The sequence below is a fragment of the Ostrea edulis genome, chromosome 2, assembly GCF_947568905.1.
Source record: "Ostrea edulis chromosome 2, xbOstEdul1.1, whole genome shotgun sequence".
In the NCBI taxonomy this organism is placed as follows: Eukaryota; Metazoa; Mollusca; class Bivalvia; order Ostreida; family Ostreidae; genus Ostrea; species Ostrea edulis.
The window spans coordinates 18203102-18225573 of record NC_079165.1 but is presented as its reverse complement, the minus strand read 5'-3'; the positions used below and the strand labels follow the sequence as shown (position 1 = coordinate 18225573).

At 35.0% G+C, this 22472-nt stretch overlaps 1 protein-coding gene across 1 annotated transcript in view; it reads right to left on the bottom strand.

Moving 5' to 3' along the window:
• The window catches only part of LOC125678099 (dynein axonemal heavy chain 8-like), a 281238-nt gene that overhangs the window by 188962 nt on the left and 69804 nt on the right, over nt 1-22472 (bottom strand). The window contains exons 14-16 of the mRNA XM_056156251.1: nt 16626-16719; nt 11422-11541; nt 2146-2281 (exon numbers count right to left, since the gene is read on the bottom strand). Of these exons, the coding sequence (XP_056012226.1) occupies nt 2146-2281; nt 11422-11541; nt 16626-16719 (350 nt within the window). The remainder of the gene's footprint in view (nt 1-2145; nt 2282-11421; nt 11542-16625; nt 16720-22472) is intronic.

Here is a 22472-nt window from a genome sequence, read left to right as displayed (position 1 = left end):
AATGGGACAGCGACCAGCACATGTTTTACAAAGACATAGTTGAGTACACTGTGCTTGTCATTTGATTTTGTCAGATACCCCCTCAGGGTAAAGAAATGCCGAAGAATTTTTTTCCACACATTTTATTAAAGTGAAAAAATCAACATATGCACCCAGGGGTGCATAAGCCGAGTTGCATGGGATACATTGTAAAGTCAGGAATGGTAGGGCATATTTATAATTGTGAAGAACTAATTTCAGTTTTAAACTTTTCGAGTTGCTGTCCAGAAACCATATTTGTCTGAAGTTTTCAATCTATTTTCGGTCACTGTGACCTTGACCTTTGACATTTTTTTCTCCAAAATCAATAGGGGCCTTGCTTTGCTGGTATCCAACAATATATCCAAGTTTCATTTCATTCAAATTAAAAAATTTCGAGTTATCCTCCGGAAACCAATTTTTTGTTGTTGGAATTTTAAATCTATTTTCGGTCACTGTGACCTTGACCTTTGACCTATTTTCTCCAAAATCAATAGGGGTCTTCTTTACCTGGTACCCAACAATATATCAAAGTTTCATTTGATTTGGATTTAAACTTTCTGAGTTATCATCCGGAAACCAAATTTTTCTGAAATTTTCATTCTATATTCGGTCACTGTGACCTTGACCTTTGACCTTTTTTCTCCAAAATCAATAGGGATCTTCCTTACCTAGTACCCAACAATATATCAAAGTTTCATTTGATTAGATTGTAAACTTTTCGAGTTATCATCTGGAAACCAATTGTTGATGCCCAACCGCCCGCCTGCATCACCAAACCAATAGCCGAGTTCAACTTTGTTGCAACTCGGCTAAAAAAAATCATGCTTCATGAACTGGCACGATGTCTGATTTCCACAAGTCAGAATTCACTATTACATTTTCTTTTGCCGTAAACGACTTGTATAGATACGTTAGATACCCATTTTCATGCAACAAAATTTCAAAGGGTTATGCTTGAATTTTTCATCTCTCTACCGTATCCTAATCCAAAGTATTGTTTTTACAGACAGGGCAATATTTATTTACAGCACCTATTAATGCCTGTGATCATAATCATTTTTATAAATTAACGAGACGTTTGATATTTCAAACCTAATGTACATCACTGGTGGTGTGTTTATTACAACAAATTAAATGCTAGTTAATATTTTTATCTTATTTTTACAACATCCACTATTTGATTTCAAGTTTCAATAAAGAAATATTGAGTCTGTTAAAACTTTAATGCTACAATGTACAAAATCTTGTGCTTTGCTGAAATTAACACGATGAATAACCGGGATATTCAGTGAAGATTACCGCGATGTTGAAACTCAAGATGACTGTTATCTCAAAAATATAACAGTGCGGTTTGCAAATTCTTATTCTTTGTTTAGAATTCAATATTTCCACAAAAATATTCAGTGAAAATCACTGCAAAGTAAGAAGTCAAGATTACTATGGTACAGCTTGGTCAAATGTTTACTGCATATTATACACACCAAGTGTGTTTTTCCCCAAATTTTCATGCCCAAAGTGGGGGGTGCATATTAAACACAACTGCATATTATATTCAGCAAAATACAGTATGTAGTTGAACAAGATCAGACTTGAAGCATCAGGAAAAAGATTACAATGCAAATTCAAGCTTTTTTCCTGGTCTTTGTGCTGTCTACTAATTTTCAAGCACTTTTCAAGGACTGGGTCAAGAATCAAGCACTTTTCATGGTCTGTACAAGCATCAAACTATGCATGGTCTATACAAACCCTGGCATCAAACTATGCATGGTCTATACAAACTATGCATGGTCTACACAAACTATGCATGGTCTATACAAACTATGCATGGTCTACACAAACTATGCATGGTCTATACAAACCCTGGCATCAAACTATGCATGGTCTACACAAACTATGCATGGTCTATACAAACCCTGGCATCATGGGACCCTAAGGAGAGAAACCATGAAATTCACAATTTTTGGTTCTTTATCTTTAAACATGCAACACACCAACGTTAGTGACAATTGGCCTTGATGTTTCTCAAAAGAACTTTAAAATGTTCACAAATTTACAAGTTTAAATAAAACAGACAACCTAAAAATGATGCTGCTAGAAAATGAAGACAGGAAAAAATTAACTTACATCTTGTTGCAATTTCAACAGAGTCCTTCCATGCAAGGTGAAAAAGAATTTCATACTCCAAAAGAACCTTTGCAAGTCTGTTGTATTTTTTGATAATTCTTTTGGCATCACTTGTCTTCATACAAGATGTCTGCTCCTAAAATAAATCAAAGTTTTTCTGAGCTCTTTACAAACAGTACCCAGGCTTGTGATGATACCCTTTTTCTGAGCTATTTACAAACAGTCCCCAGGCCAGTGATGATACCCTTTTTCTTTCCACCAACATCAATTAGAACAACTTCACAACACTGTGCTTGCCTAATAAATTATCCAATTAAAGGACACATCTCGTGTTTTCAAAGTATACAGAATTATATGCATTTTGTCTTCCTTATGCTTATAGAAATGAATTGTAATAGTTCGTTCGCTAAAGTATTGCGATAATTAGCCACAATACGGACTTAAATCTAAGCCCCAATTTCAAAAAGCCTGGTTAATTAGATAGGTAGTCACGTGGTACAGTGACGTCATATGCGACCTTCGTCGATCAACTTGTTGTAAAAGTAGTGTTAGATATTTTTAAAAACTCGGGTTTTAGGGGCCTAATTTATTTACCATGGATAACATTTATTTCGATGTTCACAAATTTCCCGAGTCTTATATCTTTTAGCCACCAGTGCATACAAATAGCGACCCAAATGTAGCGAGTATGAAATGTGCATAAATTTGCGAGTAAATAATGTTTACATGGGATCACTGTCTAAACACAATTTGGTAATGCCATTTCTGTAAACAACTGTAATTAGCATTGTTGCTTTTCTAAAATAAACAGTGCAATTATTATTAGATTTATTTTTGGAGAAGTTAGATAGGACTAAATTATGATACGATTATGTATCATTGACAACTAGGCCTACTGTCGCGGGTGCATTTCGAAAAGAAAAAAAATAATAATGATCAAACTTATTGTGAAAATCATCATATTTTTAAATTATTTTATTAAAGCAATTTTATTAGGCCTAATCATTATTTTTTGTTATCAACACGTTGTTACTTAGGAAGTGGGAGCGCGGCGTGCTGTTGTTGTAAACACGTACGCGTTCCTTAAAAAAAATGAAAGCATTATAATTCAATTCAAAGTCGGGAAATATTATATTTTATTATTTATAATTGAAAGTTTAATTATCTTTTATCTTTAAATTTCTTTTTTTAAACTACCAGTTGGTAGACACTGCTAGCAAAGTTCTGCCTATATGTTGTTACAAGGTGAAGGTCAGTTGGTGCGAGTGTTTATTGAATTCGAGAGCAGAACGGAAAGCATATGCCGTAGTAATCCGAGATTCCTCCGACTCTTAACCCCGCTTTTATTTTGTGACTTCTGCGGGGGAGAGTCAGAGCGGACTCCATATCTCCATATTAAAAAGTGGGAATTCAGCGACACCAGCTGGTGTCGCTGCTTTACCTACCTCTTACAACTTTATTTCGCGGACCCATCTTCCAAGACGCGAGGATTCAGTTATCGGAAGATTATTCTACAAATACATCATGATTAATACGATGCTATCGCCGTTTAAACGATGGAATTTTGTGTTTATATGTGCTGACGTCATGCGCAAAGAAATGAAATGGCGAGGCAGCGACCTAATTCAAGTGATGCTCCATTTGTTGGTGTTAGGGCCGTTTAAACGGCGATAGCATCGTATTAATCATGATCTATTTATAGATTTATCTTCCGATAACTGAATTCTCACATCTTGGAAGATAGATCCGCGAAATAAAGTTGTAAGAGGTAGGTAAAGCAGCGACACCAGCTGGTGTCGCTGAATTCCCACTTTTCAATATGGAGTCCGCTCTGACTCTCCCCCGCACATGTCAAATATAAAAGCGGGGGTAAGAGTCAGAGGAATCTCGGATTAATGCTATAGGCCTATATGTAACAGTGCGTAGCTTCAATAGAACCATTTTCTCGCAGTCTATCTACGTCTTTGTCCTAGTGCTTGTTTGAAAAAGTACAGGGACAAATTCTACTGGGGTTTTTTATGGCAAAGTCATCGTGCCGACAAAAAATATTCACGTCTTGTCCCTCATACCTTCCTTCGAAAATTGAAAAAAAACACAGTCCAAATCCTCTCTACTGACAGCAAGTACACCCTTAAACGGCACAAAACACCCCAATGCAGTGTTATTTACAAGCTGTTAATGTGATAATTGTTTGTTTGTCAATTAAATCTAATCTGTTTATAAAATGGCTATCAACTGTTTTCAAATCTTCTCGCTCGAGGTCACATATGACGTCACAGATAATGGCGTGTAAAATATCGAAGAAAATATGCATATTGGAAGATTTGAATTTCATCGCTTTCAAACTCAAAAACTACGCAAACTGTTTCATTTAAAACACATGTAAAGTAGTTTTAGTCATGAAATGAATTAATTTTGCTGAAAAAATTAAAAAGTTTAAAAACATGCGATGTGTCCTTTAATTTACAACAATTTTGTACAAGAGGCCCATGGGCCAAACTGCTCACATGAATCACCTGCTGTTGTTCAGTTACTGTGATTTTTCAAAGATTTTTTGCAATCTTTATTTCCATGAAATAATTCAACCCCATTGTGGTTCCAACATAGCCCTGTAGGGTCACAATATTATCATGATACAAGGTTACGAGGGGGGGGGGGGGGGGGGGGGGAATTGTGGTATGAAATGTAAAGTCTTTCCATAAGGAATTTATATAAAACACATAAAATCTCTACCTTAAACAACAGTTAAGAAGATATTGCCTAAGTTAACTTTTCTTAAAAGTCAGTCAAAATCCAAGATCAAGGATACACCATCTAATTCTTTGGTACCAGAAACAAAGAGCTTGTCACAAGGAATGCAGATATGAAATTTGCATCAATCACTATTCAAAAGTTATGAGCAGGTGAAACTTTAAAGTTTTAAAATTTGGGTCAAACTCCAAGGTCATAAAGTCAAACATCATGGCATCAAATGAAGCTTCTTGACACCAAGAATCTTTATACAAAATATAAAAAGCCCTACCTTAAATGGTTCAGGAGATATTGTCCAAGTTGATTTTTTAAAAGTAGGTCAAACCCAAAAGTCATGGTCACAAACTTTGGTTCTAAAGAAAGGTCTTGTCACAAGGAATACACATATGAAATATCTATTACTCCCCATTCAAAAGTTATAAGCATGAGCCAAGTTTCAGACAGATAGGACAAAATCAACCAACCCCCCCCGTCTTTAGGGCAGGGCTCGAAATTAGCAAGAAATACTCGCAAAATGCAAGTACACTTGAAATATAGTGAGTAAAAATAGTGGACACTCGAAAATCTTAGCGAGTGGTGATTTACAAACTATGATCGTATCATATCCATTTTATATGGTGATGCACTATTCGCTTTTCTTAATCTTCCACTCTGAATCATACAAACGCTTACATGAACGACCAATTTCAACAACCTTTTCTATCTGGATTTTTCTTTTACGATTTTTTAAGAAACTCGGAGTCAAACAAATGCTTTAGTGGTCGGACATCGCAGTATGACGAAAAATATAGACTTGTTCACCTATAGGGGTGATTAAATTGAATTCCAAGTATAAGGTTTTTGTTATTCATTTATCTAAAAAAAAAAATTTAAAAAAATCGGAGTCTATGTTTTACCAAGTCTTCCGGTAGTTAGTTTTATCAGAATCATGAGAATGTCCTATCTAAATTGATTTATTGTCATATTGAGGTCAGGTTGCAGTGATGACACGAGTGCACTGCTCACTTTCATTAAAAAAAATTCATGGGGCTCGTAATCGTGCTGCTTATAAAACCACGAGTCCTGGAATCGCTTTGAAAAATCACTAGTGACAACCCTGATGTGGCATGACATTGGAAGATTGGATCTAGACCTGCGATAAACAGGTTGAGTATTAGAGGTGCGATAATCAAGAGACCTAAACATTGCACCTTATGACTTACGCAACTTAGTGACTTGTCCAAATGATGCCTGTTGACCCACTAGGCTCAGTAATGAATAATGATGGGGAAAATCGATTAAAAAAAAAACACATGAAAAAAGAGCACTGCTTTCATTATTTTTATTTTAGCTTGTAGGTTTTCATTTTAGCCTGTGGATTTTTTACCCACAAGCTCAAATTAGCCTGTGGTAGAAAAAGTTAATTTCGACCCCTGTTAGGGTCATGGGTGTATAATAAAACCTTAAATTCACAGAGCTTAGGAATATTTCTGTGGTTCTGTTTATCTTATAAAGAATTTGTTTTCATTAATTTCCTGTATATTTCCATATCAAACTTAGATCTCCTATAATGGCTTCAACCTACCTCTTGGGGCCCCTGCACTGAACAAACTTGAATTTGCACTACTGGAAGATCCTTGCATATAATACGACTAAATCAGGGCCCTGTTGTTCTTATGAAGAAAATTTCCACATAAAACTTTGATCCCCTAATGTGGCCCAATCCCCCCCCCCCCCCCCCCCAATAATTTGGACATACTTCAATCTCCAATACCTTGCATATCAATAAGAGTATTCATGTCCCTGTTGCTAATGAGAAGATTTCCCCTATAATTCCCATTTAAAACTTTATTTCCCTATTGTAGCTTCATTCTACCCCTGGGGACCACAATTTGACAAATTTGAATCTGCACTTCCTGGGAATGCTTGCTTATCAATACGAGTATTCATGGCCCTGATGTTTTTGAGAAGATTTTTAAAGGTGTATCCTATATGTCCCCTTTTATAACTTTGATCCCCTTTTGTGGCCCCATCCTACCCCAAGGGGTCATGACTTGAACAAACTTCAAATTGCACTACTTGGGGAATTGTATATCAATATACATGAACATGTCAATGATTATTCATGGTCATGTTGTTCTCGAGAAGATTTTTTAAACATTTATCCTAAACATCACCATGGAAAACTTTGATCCCCTATTGTGACCCCACCCTACCTTGGGGGTCATGATTTGAACAAACTTGAATAGATCTATACTGTCCGAAAGTATTCATATAAATTTCAACTTTTCTGACCTAGTGGTCTTTTAAATGACCCGCCCTATTTTTGCCTTTTCTTGATTATCTCCCCTTTGGAAGGAGCATGGCTCTTCATTTGAACAAACTTGAATCCCATTCACTCAAGGATTTGTGCCAAGATTGATTGAAATTGGCTCAGTGGTTAAGAAATTTTTTTTAAAGAATTCCACAAAATTTCTACTAAATCTTAATCGAGATATCTCCTCTTCAAAAAGGATGTGGCACTTCATTTGAAAAAACTTGAATCCTTTTTTACCCAAGCATGTGGTAAGTTTGGCTGAAATAGCCCTGTGGATCTGGAGAAGTCAAAAGGGTTACAAGTTTATGTACGAATAAAAACAGCGGATGAACTGACATTGGACAAAAAGTGCTCAGAATAGCTCAAATACATTAATTTTCATGAATTACAACATCTGGAATCTTAAAATATATGTAGCTGCAACATGAAAATGTTGTATACAGTAAATTATCAGAAAAATATTAAGTTTGATTATTGTGTACAGAAAACATGCTTATAACAAATTCATGCTTATTGTTAAGTGATATCTATTCTCCTATTGAGAGAGAAATAATGAAAATTTTGTTGGATGTATATAACGAAGTTTAATGATAACAAACTGTGTTTCGCTAGCCCCGGAGGTTCACTATAATTGTGTTTTACTGTGCACTGATTCAGTACTGAATACAGCTTACTCCACTTATACATGTATTGAAGTCGCTTATTTTGAAATATTGCTTATTTTGAAGTAAAACAAAATCCCTAGTCTCAGTCTCTTATTTTCTTTGCATTAAAATATCGGTTAAATTGAATTCACTTATATTGAAATATCAAATATCACTTATTTTGAAATCAAGTATTGATCCTAGGAGTAGATAATGTATTGTTTTTATAACAGCTATATTGAAGTCACCTGCAATGGTAGTTGTCCAGGTTGGTGGCCTCATAATTACACAGGTAGGTGTCCGTTAATTGGTTTCCCATGGATTACTTTTCATTGTGTGTTTTTATAGAAATAAAATAACAGTGGGGTATAATCACTCTCTAACAGCTTGATGACAGGATCCTTTGTAAAATTTGACCTCCCCACAAAAAAGGAAAACTTTATCATTGGACACCAAATACAAATTAATAACTGCAATAGATACAAGAATTTGAAGTCAAAATCTGAAATGACAATTTTGCTTAACCCCAGTAATTTCAAACACCTTACCATTAATATATCACAGTGCATTAAAAATAGTTTTTGCAAGACTGGGTTCACATTAAAATCTCCAAATAAAGTCTATAACATCTGACGCAGACAACGACAATGTCTTTATACAGACAATACGATGCCACTTGCTTATGTGCTTATGTTAGTGAACTTCATTTTCTTTAAAATGGTTCTGAAATTTTGATGTTAGACATACATGTACATGTGTGTCAAACGTTTTCACGGCTATCATTTCCAGAGAAGAACTTACTTCCGATTATTATATACATGTACACACTGTAAAGGAAATATCGGCGACGAGAGCAAAAACGAAATTCTGAATGAAAATGTGACGTAAAATCAACCTCAAATTTGTATGTGTAAATTTAATAATAATAATAAAAAAAAAAAAAGATTATGTACAGACGCTACCTAAAGTAGACGATGAATTTTTTGTAGACATCGGAAATTGAAATATTCATTCTTGGTCAGCTCAATAAGAAAAAGTTAACAAAACACACATATTTTTTTTAATTAAAAATCTTCAGTGGACTAAATTCAATCAATTATCTAAATGTTGTAAATTGTGTAATGTAATAAATTCATATTTCTGTTTTCGTCTTTCGTAATCAGGATTGAGATGCCAAATGAAGGCTCCGATGGTCGACATTTCCGATTTCGCTTATTTTGAACTTCTGTTATATTGAAAGAAAAAGATTGGGGTAATGGTCCCCTGAATTTCAATATATCCGGGGGTAAGCTGTAGTTGGTTTTTGTTTTCTTAATATCTAAGTGTCAATTTCAGGAGAATACCAAATGCTCAACATTTCATAACTTCAACAGAAATATGCATAACTACAAGAGAAAGCACACATATTACCTGATTTTGTATTAAAACTTATAGATTTATACCAATGTTAACAGTTCAATGAGCTACGGTTATAACTGTAAACATTGGTATAAATCTATAAAGTTTTAATAACGTAACAGTGATTGGGAAGGCCAAAATGGCATATGACAGTCTTCACGAAAACTCAGTGGTCCGAAGACCGAGGCCAGTGAATTTTAGGGTTGCGTCAGTGAAATTAAAAAATTAGGAAGTCCGATGGGCTTGTAGACTTTTTGTAGGTCACATTAAATATAATGTTGGATTTAAATATTCTAAACATCTATTTACTTAAATTACCATCAAAATAAAAATAAATCAATAAATAGTGCATAAAGTAAGTGTTTTTGACATCGTGGTTTGTTTATTTCTTTAAGTAGTCTATACTTGTAATTGTCAAGATAACATGTACGTTGATTACGTGAATATTCAACGAACAACTTATTGAAACAACAAAAATGGCCGCGTTCTGCATCACAGTCTGCACACCGGTAACTGCTGCTTTATTGCATTGTCAAATTAAAATGAACTTCGTAGATTGCAGTTATCTCTGATTTTATGCAATTTCTATAGTTTATAGAATTAATCAATCGTTTACATTCGATGGTGGTAGAGAATGCTACTTCCTAATGTGCACTCGGGCTGTTTTCATGTTTGTTGAATATTGTTTCACGTCCCTCTCGAGAATATTTCACTCATATGGATTCATGTTTGTGAAAAATACGTGAATTTGTAGTCTTGTTGTTTGCGGGCGAAGAGAGAGAAAATACCGTGTTCGGTGTTGTTTTTCTGTTATCAACAGAAAGGATGTCTTTGGGTGGATATGAATATGAGTAATAAGCATAGTTTCAGTAAATTAATTATACAGTTTTACAATGCCATCCATAATGTATGTGATAAACATGTACTATGAAAATTTTTTGGGGCCAGTAAATTCAGACAGTTCACTGGTCCGACTGGCCACCAAGTTTTAAATGTTTTCGTGAAGACTGTTATGAGACTATGGCCCCACGGTTCAAGTTTTCAATGGGCCATTTTCAGATTTAATGGGCCATCAACATATTTCAAAAAATAGCAAATGTGCAGTGGAACATCATAGTTTTAATTGAAACAGACTGAACCATGACCACGATCTTTTCCACCGCTCTTGAAAATGTTTCTACTTTGTTTCAATGTCCCCTTTTCAACCGTATCATTGCTTTTAACGGCATTGGTATTCTCGTTGGGTTTTTTTTCTTTCATTATTTGTTGTTTTTTTCACTTTCTGTCGTTTCTATATCTGTCCTTAAATGATTTCCGAAACTTAAACGCTAGAGTATAAGCATGAGAAGACGTGATGAGATGTGATGTAAGAGGAAATAGGTTATTGGTTATCTATTTTGATTTATATTGCTTCAACCAATGAGATTCGGTGTATCAGAATACATAGGAATTAAAAATGAAAGTACAAAAAATAAGCAAGTCACACCCAATTCATTCTAGAGAAAAAAAAACGTTAAGTTACAATCGATAATGAATGCACACTTTGGCGCATGGGTTAGATAATTTAATGCGCCAATTTTCACTTGCATGGCCTTCCCAATCACTGACATAAGTTCAGCACTCCACGTCAGTCATTGTCATGATCGGTGATCTGTTATCATGCTAGTAGATAGGTGTCCTAGCTTACACCAATTCTTAACTAATTCTATTCTAATCATTGCATATTTTTATAACAATCAAATTCTAGAGGGGTTTTTGATGTTCACTGATCACTGTCTGATCTTTGCTTCAACATGGGAACAGGAAAACAAAGTACTAGCTGCTGTATTATGAATTCTGATACTGATCATTACTTGGGCTTGACATACATGAATATGCATGAAATCTAAAATGACGACTAAGTTCATTTCCCTTCATTTTATGTGTAATATTTATTAATGTTAAATCTGTGACTATCTAATTCAGATCAGGATTGCAATAAGGTTTATTGATAAAGATCAAAAATCGATTTTTTCCAAAAACGGACAAAAGAATCAATTTCAATTATTTTAAACTAAATCAATTTATCCAGAGCAAACTGCACTAACAATCTTAACATTTCAAAGGTGTTTTTACATTTATTGACAAACTATATTCTTTAATAAATAACAATGTATACAACAAGTCTGCTATTATTGAGAATCTTACAGCAAATATCATCATTGGCTCTTGAATTCTCTCTGCAAGTTGTCTAATCCACATAATTTTACCAGAAATAGGTGGCATATTTCGTGCCATGGGTGGATCATCCTTGTACTTTGTGTACAGCTGCAAATAAAGAAAAGATGATTTCATTTAAACAAGAAGCTATATTCACACATTATGTAAAATTTTATCCCCATTTGTAGCCCCATAAATCCATAATTTGAAGGGAAAAACCCCGCACACACACTAAAGTCTCGAGTCTACACAACTTGGGAATGTTTACATCTTCCATCTTGAAAATGGGGGGGTGCGCAACCATTTTAAGGTATCACATCAGTTATTATTTTCACTATATATTACTGTTGAAAAAAAAATATCATTAAAAATCAGTTCGCCAAATTGAATTGATGCAAAACAATGCAGTCAGAAATTGGGGTTCTATGTTACCTGTCTTGTTTGCCAACACAGAAAAAACAACACCCTACACAGCATTTTCTAAATAAAAATTTACCCGCAAACAAAACTACCCTCAAATCCACATTTTTCACATGTGTGTAAACAGCCCAAGTTCACCTCAGAAAGTAGCCTCATCGATCAGCTACCAACATCAAATAGTTCCTTTGTTAAACAATTGATTATTTCTACATATTACACAAATTTCCTATAAATCCGAGGTACAGTTTAAAGGTACTGGTTCACAATTTTTGAACAAAATATTTTTTATTTTCTATGTTAAATATTAAAAGTATAACTCATTTAATGTTGACAACCAAAATTTTGACCTTCTGAATGCAAGAATAAAAGCTATATTTTAGCCTTCAATATGTGCTATGTAAACAAAGACTCGAGTCTTTTTATGTATACAAACAAAACAGTGAAATATTAATTTTGCAATATAAAGCATCGTAATTTTGCATAGTCGCACATTTTAACTTTTAGATGACACATTTTACCCGAGGAGTGCTTGAAATGTGAAAGTTATATAAACTTGGATCGATATCCATTTCTTTCGGAAATTTCATAAACAATAACATACCACAACCTTTCTTTACAAAACAAATAATGAACTCTCTAAAATGAGCGTCTGTGATAATGTATAACCTTAATCTTCATGTGAAATCTTTTAAACATATTAGACAGCAGATTCTGATCATTAAAAGTGAAAAATAAAATCTTGGGGGAAATCATGAATCACTCCCTTTAAGAGAATAGAATAATCTCGCATCAAAAAAAAATTTTTTTTTTAAATGTATGGAACTACAATTAAGTTCACTTTGATTGGACAATTATCAGTGAGAGAGAGAGAGAGAGAGAGAGAGGGGGGGGGCAGTAAATTTCACTGTAGGCCAGTGAATTCAGACAGTTCACTCTTCCTACTGGCCAGGATGTTTTAAAAGTTTTCATGAAGACTGAGAGTGGATTGACCTTGGACCTCACAAATCAATAGGGGTCATATTCTCCTAAGGATGTACAAGTGTACCAAGTTTGATGACTGTCAAAGAAAGTGTTCTCAAGATATTGAGCAGATATTATTTTCCTACTCTAGAGTAGATTGACCCTTGACCTTTGGGCCTGAAAATCAATGGGGTCCCTTTCTTCTCATAACCAACTCTCATATGAAATATCATTATGATCAAGAGAATGGTTTTCAAGACATTGAGCAGACAACATGTGGTCTACCGACCGACATACTGACAGATCGACCGACTGACAGGTGCAAAGCAATATGCCCCTCTTCTTTGAAGGGGAGTATAAAAAGTTTCATATTGACCTTTGACTCAGGTGAGCTAAAAATGCAAGATACTCATAGAAATATTCATAATTATACAACCAGTTTCCAAATGCATGAAAAGAAGATAACTATAAATACAGTAAAATATCTCTATCTCAAAGTCCGAGGGACCTCGAAAAAACTTCGAGATATCCGGGGCTTCGAGATATCCAAAATCAATCTTGGATATTTTTTTTTTTTAAGGAGGATATTTGATGCTTAGTATGGGATTTGCATTATAAACAAAAACCCCGTTGCCGTTTCTTATAGTTTAATTAATACAAGTTGATAAATTAATATTGTGGAATTTCAAAGACAAACATTTCGTTTTTTAAATATATATAAACATCCAATTGAATTCACAATGTGTTTCAAAATTAAGATGATCGTGCCTGTATGCTTACTTTAAGTTTACTGATGTCCAGTCTCAACTGGGATGTAGTTATTGCGTTGTAATGAAAGAACCTATCACGTAAGAAACAAAAAAGACGGATTTTAAACAAGAGGCCCATGGGCCACATCGCTCACCTGAGTCACCTTGGTCCATATCAGAAGATTTTCCATATCTATTTGCATGTAAAACCGTAGTCCCTATTATGGCCCCAAACCTACCCCTGGAGGCCATGGTTTTTGCAAACTTGAATCTACACTATGTCAGAAAGCTTTCATGTAAATGTGAACTTCTTTGGCCCAATGGTTCTTGAGAAGAAGATTTTTAAAGATTTTTCCTATATATTTGTATGTAAAACTTTGATCCCCTATTGTGGCCCCATACTACCCCAGGGGGCCATGATTTTAACAAACCTGAATCTGCACTATATCAGAAAGCTTTCATATAAATCTCAGCTTTTCTGGCTTAGTGGTTCTGGGAAGAAGATTTTTAAAGATTTTTCCTATATATTTGTATGTAAAACTTTGATTCCCTATTGTGGCCCCATCCGACCCCTGGGGGCCATGATCTTAACAATTTATAATCTGCACTATATCAGGAAGCTTTCATATAAATCTCACCTTTTCTGGCTCAGTGGTTCTTGAGAAGAAGATTTTAAAAGATTTTTCCTATAAATTTGTATGTAAAACTTTGATGCCCCCCTTGAGGCCCCATCCAATCCCCGGGGTCCATGATTTTAACAAACTTGAATCTGCACTATATTAACAACAACAAAAAAACAAACAACAACAAAAAAACCTTTGACCCTCTATTATGGCCCCATCCGATCCCCGGGGGCCATGATTTTAACAATTTAGAATCTGTACTATATCAGGAAGCTTTCATATAAATCTCAGCTTTTCTGGCTCAGTGGTTCTTGGGAAGAAGATTTTTAAAGATTTTTCCTATATATTTGCATGTAAAATTTTGAACCCCTATTGTGGCCCCATCCGACCCCCAGGGGCCATGATTTTAACAATTTAGAATCTGTACTATATCATAAAGCTTTCATATAAATCTCAGCTTTTCTGGCTCAGTGGTTCTTGGGAAGAAGATTTTTAAAGATTTTTCCTATATATTTGTATGTAAAACTTTGATCCCCTATTGTGGCCCCATCCTAACCCAGGGGGCAATGATTTTAACAATTTAGAATCTGCATTATATAAGGAAGCTTTCATATAAATCTCAGCTTTTCTGGCTCAGTGGTTCTTGAGAAGAAGATTTTTAAAGATTTTCCCTATATATTTGTATGTAAAACTTTGATCCCCTATTGTGGCCCCATCCTATTCTCGGGGGCCATGATTTGAACAAACTTGAATCTGCATTATGTCAGGAAGCTTTCATGTAAATCTCAGCTTTTCTGGCTTAGTGGTTCTTGAGAAGAAGATTTTTAAAGTTTTTCCCTATATATTTGTGTGTAAAACTTTGATCCACCCCTTGGGGCCCCATCTTATCCCCCGGGGGCCATGATTTGAACAAACTTGAATCTGCACTATGTCAGAAAGTTTTCATGTAAAAATCAGCTTTTCTGGCTTAGTGGTTCTTGAGAAGACGATTTTTAAAGATTTTTCCTATATATTTGTATGTAAAACTTTGATCCCCTATTGTGGCCCCATCCAACCCCAGGGGCCCATGATTTGAACAAACTTGAATCTGCATTATGTCAGGAAGCTTTCATGTAAATCTCAGCTTTTCTGGCTCAGTGGTTCTTAAGAAGAAGATTTTTAAAGTTTTTCCCTATATATTTGTATGTAAAACTTTGATCCCCCCTTGTGGCCCCATCCTACCACCGGGGGGCCATGATTTGAACAAACTTGAATCTGCAATATGTCAGGAAGCTTTCAGGTAAATTTCAGCTCTTCTGGCCCAGTGGTTCTTGAGAAGAAGATTTTTAAATGACCCCACCCTATTTTTGCATTTTTGTGATTATCTCCCCTTTGAAAGGGACATGGCCCTTCATTTGAACAAACTTGAAAGCCCTTCACCCAAGGATGCTTTTGGCCAAGTTAGGTTGAAATTGGCCCAGTGGTTCTGGAGAAGAAGTCGAAAATATGAAAAGTTTACAGACAGACGGACAGACAGACAGACGGACGCCGGACAAAATGTGATCAGAATAGCTCACTTGAACCTTCAGTTCAGGTGAGCTAAAAAACCAAACTTTTAAATGTTTATTAAAGAAATTTTCGTGTTTTCTCTGTACTAGTTTTAATGATGAAGCGTGTATTATTAAATGCATTATCATTATTAAGAGCATTACCTTCAAGCGTACTTCGACGATTTTGTGTGTTTATCTAACCCACATGTTAATGATAGAGCATGTGTCATTCAAAACACCATCCCTGGAATCGGGTGTGTTAGTTCATAATTGGCGGGGAACTTTAGCCGTAATTTTGAAAGGCTTCACTAATCACCCAAGCTGTTGAACCATTTATTGCGAACTGGGTCTCCTCGGAAAAGGTGAGCGTGGATTAGCGGTCATTAATTATAATTGATGTAGCCGCGGGTGTGAATGTGTGACTTAACGACGCCAGGTATGGTAAGCAGAGCGGAAAATTTACTGCACTTTGAGATAAACCAGGTGAATTTAGAGTATGGGACCTTGAAAATACTTCGACATAAGCAGAGTATTCGAGATTACCGTGTTTGAAATATCAGAAGTTTTTTTAATCATTTATATTGGGAAAACGGCCGGGACCGGCGGTCGACTTTGACTCAAGCGGGGTATTCGAGATACAGATATTTTACTGTATATACATAGTAATATGCTGACCATTAATAAAAATTCCATTACGAAATTCAATGGACGGGACGAAACATTTTTGATTCAGTTACCTGAAGACTGTACGTACAATTATGTATTTTTTGTGTAAAGATTAAAAGTTGAATTTTGAAAACAATTTGTGCATTTAAAGTTAGCTCCTTGGTTAATGTGCACCAGTCAAACAGGACTAAATGGACCCACCCCTTGGTTTCAAATAACATTTACAACCCTGACCATATATTTACCTTTCCAATCTGCTCCAGCTCTTGTTCAAACTGCAAATATATTGTCTTGTACTTGTCCTGTATGCTCAAATGTGGAATATTCAGCTTTTCAAATCTACAACAGGAATACATAATACATGTTCTCCTCAAAATAGACAACAGTGTGTCTCCAACAAAGTACAGATTATATTTTATCATTATGCTTCTTGTACATTATTTCAATACATTTGATAGCATATAAATACCTTTTTCAAACAATATTCAAATCTGGTCAGTAGAACAAAAAAGCACCAAACTTTCTATTTGTATAATGATGCATTTGTTAAATTAAGTTGTGCCAAAAAATAGCATAGGTAGATAATGCAAGTATCAATAGATTAATGGTATACTAAAATAAACATGCATGTGCATCATATTTTGAGGGCACAGTCATTCTTTATGAGAAAATTGATACACATTACTCACTTGCGCTTCATTTTTTGCACATACAACGATAAAGTCGATAACGGATAATTCAATCTTATAATCCTGAAAATTAATCAATATATGCTACAAAACAAATATATAGATGATTCAAGAATATGTGTCATTCAATATAAATCAATCATCTGCATTCTGAGATCAATGCACACGTAAACAAACACATCGATGCAGACAAGTTCAACCTTCTTGTAGTCTTCAAAACAGTTGATATTTTATTTCAAAAGTAGATAATGCCTCCGCTAACCTATTTGGAAATAACATTTTGAAACCGATGAAGTTATCCTGCAAAATCCAAGGAGACACAAACTTTATTTCAGTCATCTGAAAATGGCACTGAAGTATTGTACAAAATTTCAAGTCTATCGCATAAGCCATATAGGAAGAGAAGCATTCACAAGCTAGTTTAACATTCTTCACCCCTCTTATTGGATCTTCCTGTCCCACCAATGTGCACATCTACAAAGGGCAATGAAGCATTGTACAAAGTTTCAAATCTATCCAATAAGTCCTATGAGGAGAAGTGTTCACAAGTTATTCTACATCCTCCATCCCTCTTTAATCCACTATAACTTTTAGGAAAATTATTGGATCATCCTGTCCCACCAATGTACACATCTACAAATGGCAATGAAGCATTGTACACAGTTTCAAGTATCTGATAAACAATATAGGAGAAGCGTTCACAAGATTTTGTGAGTGACAGACGAAGGTAAGACAGAAAGTACAATCAAAGGCCTGAAGGGCCTGAGAGTCAACTCGCACTTCATTGTCAACTGAAATAGGTAATCTTGAAGGAGCAATGTAGTAGTAATCAAGGATGACAAACATCGCCTGTGCAAGTGTGCATGCTTCTTTTAGCAGGATTTATACTTTAATGCATCATGCCCGTGTAAAGTGACTAAATATAACTAAGTTATGACCACTGCCATTTAAATTACATATCCAACATGGGTGTAAAGAGTCATTGCTAATTCATGATTGTGCTAAACAATCCATGATGTACAAATGCTAAGAATTGGAGGAAAATCATTGTGCACATACTTTATATCACAACAGAAAACCCTCAAATAAGCACCACAGTGGTTGTAAGAAGATACCATATAACAAAAAAGTTTAGCAAATCAATTCCTTGATCTTAAACTTTAGTCAATGTTACAATGACTATGCAGTTGACATCTGCAAGAAACATCACTGTTTTTACTGTACCGACTCTCTGAGAGTTTATTCAGCAACTAGTCATAAAATAGTACAGTACGGCCATCGCGGATCCTGTATTAGACCGCGCTCCCCCCGCGGTATGTTAATCCTTCCCGCGCTATCCCTCCGTGGGATTTCATCGCGGGGCAGATTTACACCGCCGCGGTGTGAAGTACCGTTATTTACCTGTTAGGACAAACTAACTGTACGATAGCTATTTCATTCGTCGGCAGAAAATTAGTATGGCTTGCTTATGGACAGCTATCTCGCATTACATACCGGTATATTAAATAAATCATTTTGGAAAAAATAAAAAATAAAATCAGGGACCTACTAAAACCAGATATACTTAGGATTTAGCATATTTAATTCACCTCCAGTTTTTTTATTCTACAAAAAAAACAAAAAACAAAAAAAAAACCAGCATTTAATTTTGATTTTTAATAGTATTTTTATGCTACATTTAATGATAAGGATTAGGAGCTGTGTCCTAATATTTTTTACAGTGAAAAAATAATACAAATAGATCTACAAATGACCGTATACGAGTGCAAGATTAATATGTTCCATCTGTTTTAATGGTGTTTGTGTAGACTTCGAGAATTGGTTCAAAAATTTATTAATAAGAAAATATTATTTTGTATGTTTTAAGAATAAAACAAATGTAAATTTTATATTATGCTAAAAGAAAGATTTTTGTTTTCTCATTTTAATCGAACGTCGTTTATATGTACACCTGTTGGGTCCCTGCTGCACGTGTTCTTAAAACAACACACGGGGGAGAAGACCCTGTGTGTACATGTTCAACGCGTCGAATACAGGAAGTCAAAATGGTAATGTCTCTACTCCAGCACATGCAATCTGCTTTATCAGCTTACAATTACCTATACCCAACAAAATTTACCAGTAATTAAACTAGGGTGTTTGTTTTTAATTCCTTCATCAAGTGCTGGTTTCCTCGCTTACAACTTACTAATTCCTTTTATTACGGTACATATGAATGTCAGTATCATCAAAATTACTCTCTAATTGCATGTTAAATCAAAATTTGATATACGTTGTAGAGTAAGGCCACACATATACGACAGGGGTGGCGTATACCCCAAAACTGCGTTTTACTTGTTATCTACTTTTTGGTATTATATTACCTCCTTTAAAATATGCATTGCGTTTTTTTCCCCCTCTCTCAGATGTTCAAAGCCCCAAAAATGTCATTAAAATTTGAGAATTTGGATCCAATTAATATTTTATTTTAATTAGATTGATGCTTTATTTGTATTGATTACCAAGCAGTGTTTGTGTGGCTAGTCTAATGTTGTCTTAGTAGTTTCACGGGTAGAGCGTGCACTGATCGAGGTCTGGGGCGTTGAAGCAGACAGGAAGTGTTATGTAACAGATATACACATACCCGAGACGTTCTCTACACAATGAAACCTGTTAAGTTAGGACGTCTTCACAATGTCTAGAAGAGAAAATGTACTGTGTTAGGTATAGCTATAGGGACACCTATACTCTCTTTCGAATTGGGGAAAAAATGGTTGGGAGAGAATATTAATCAGAACATATCCTCACACCACTTGTCCCCTCTAATCTAACATTTTGTATCTACATCTTTCGTATGCTGCGGGTCACGTTTATGGAGACGAAACTTGGGCAGATTTTTGTCAAATGGTTAAAAATTGTCCTCACTTTACACGTTTTATCCACACCCCCCCCCCCTCAAATTTTATATAGAGTTTGATGATACTAGGCTTTCCTTTTCCTACTTTAATATTTGTGTAATACATGTTCTTTTATATATATATTTGTACCAGGGACCTATATACTAGTATATAGGTCCCTGATTTGTACAAATACATGTATAGACTTATATTCCTGAAAAATAAGTTATGAAACCACCAATCTGTGATTGCTACTAACAGGGATAATCAGTTTTCGTGAAGTTACTTTTGCTGTTTCACGGGTAAAGCGTGTGCCGATCGATGTCTGGGGCGTTGGAGCAGACAGGGCGTGTTATGTAACAGATATACACATACCCATGACCATTTCTTCACAGTCCAGTCAGATATGTTAAATAGTACTCTCTCTCTCTCTCTCTCTCTCTCTCTCTCTCTCTCTCTCTCTCAAATTTTATAAAGATTGGAATTTGCTGATGCAAGGTTTTCCTTTCCCTACTTTAAAATAAATTTATGTTATCCATGTTTTGTTTTTAAATATTTGTACAAATACATTGTATAGCTTTAAATTCCTGAAAAACAATTTATGAAACCACAAATATGTGATTGATACTGACAGGGGTAATCAGTTTTCGTGAAGTTACCTTTGCCGTTTTACGGATAAAGCATATATATATGCACTTGTATATGGTCATCTTCCAACATTGATACAGTAAAGCTCGAATATAGCGAACACGGATATAACGAAATTACGGCTATAGCGAAGTGAAATTGATTTCCCCGGCAAATTCTTTATATATTCTATATAAAAATCTGCGTTTATAACAAACATGGATATAGCGAATTTACGGATATAACAAAGTAAATTCATATTCCCCTTGAATTGAAAATGAACGTAAAAATAACCTTTTATAACGATTTTTTTTTTTTTTCATTTTAAATTCGTGAATTTTAACAATCGCTTATTACGAAATTTCTTTTTGTATTTTTTCAAAAGACAATACTTACACATACATTTAGCGAATATATTGTTTACTATTCTCGTTAATTAAATTTAAAGTTTGATTGCATTTATTATATCGTACACTTGTTTATTTGTGTAAAGCAACAAGCAAATGACAATTGCAACATATTGTTTTTATGAATTGCACATAATTGTGTTAATATTTTTCTTTCGACATGTTCTTGCGTGACTTAACAATTCCTAAAGATAAATTATCACATATAAATCTGTACAAAAAATATTTCTTCTCGAAAATACATAGGCTTAATTTTTTTTTAAAGACAATACAAACTCAAGTATATCGATTGCTGCTTTCTTATACAACTGATATACATGTAGAACAAATCAGTTTTATAACAAATTCGTTATATTTTAATTATGAATTCGCTATAAATGTATAGCGAATTATGCTTATAGCGAACTTTTACAGAGCGTCCGCAGAAATTCGCTATATCGGAGTTTTACTGTATATGGTAATCTATACCCTTATATTGAATGTATGGTTCAATAAAGGTAACAAGAGAAGTTTTTGTAAAATGTGTTTTACAAGCGATGCATGCACATGTATATGGCAATTGATTTATTTATAGTATTGTTGAACAAACGATCTGTTTTCAGTTTATGATCAGTATATTTTTTTTACATTAACGGGAGATAACTTGCATTTGTTGATGGCATTAATCATCTACAGGTGAGACCGCGGCGAGGACAGCAGCACCGCTGGGGGAGCGCGGGATATGCAGGGTTACCTGAGATATACCGCGGTAGCTTATCCCACGGGGGGAGCGCGGAAAATACGGGATCCGCGCTGGCCGTACTGTACCATCAAAACAATAAAGAAAACGAGAAATGTTTCTCAAACAATACAAACATACAAAAAACCTCTCTACGTGGCGCAGAATTGAAAAGGCATCATTTAATTGACAAGAGGCCTATGGGTTCACCTGAGTCACCTTGGCCCATATCTGAAGACTTTCCCTATATATTTGCATGCAAAACCTTAGTCCCTATTGTGGCCCCAACCTACCCCTGGGGGCCATGATTTGAACAAACTTGAATCTGCACTATGTCAAGAACCTTTTACATAAATCTCAGTTCTTTTGGCTCAGTGGTTCTTGAGAAGAAGACTTATAAAGATTTTCCCTATACATTTCTATGTAAAACTTTGATCCCCTATTGTGGCCCCAACCTACCCCTGGGGACCATGATTTGAACAAACTTGAATCTGCACAATGTCAGGAAGCTTTCATGTAAATCTTAGCTCTTTTGGCTCAGTGGTTCTTGAGAAGAAGACTTATAAAGATTTTCCCTATATATTTCTATGTAAAACTTTGATCCCCTAATTGTGGCCCCATCCTACCCCCAGGGATCATGATTTGAACAAATTTGAATCTGCACTATGTCAGGAAGCTTTTATGTAAATGTTAGCTCCTCTGCCCCAGTGGCTCTAAAGAAGAGGATTTTTAAATGACCCTACCCTAATTTTGCATTTTTGTGACTATCTCCCCT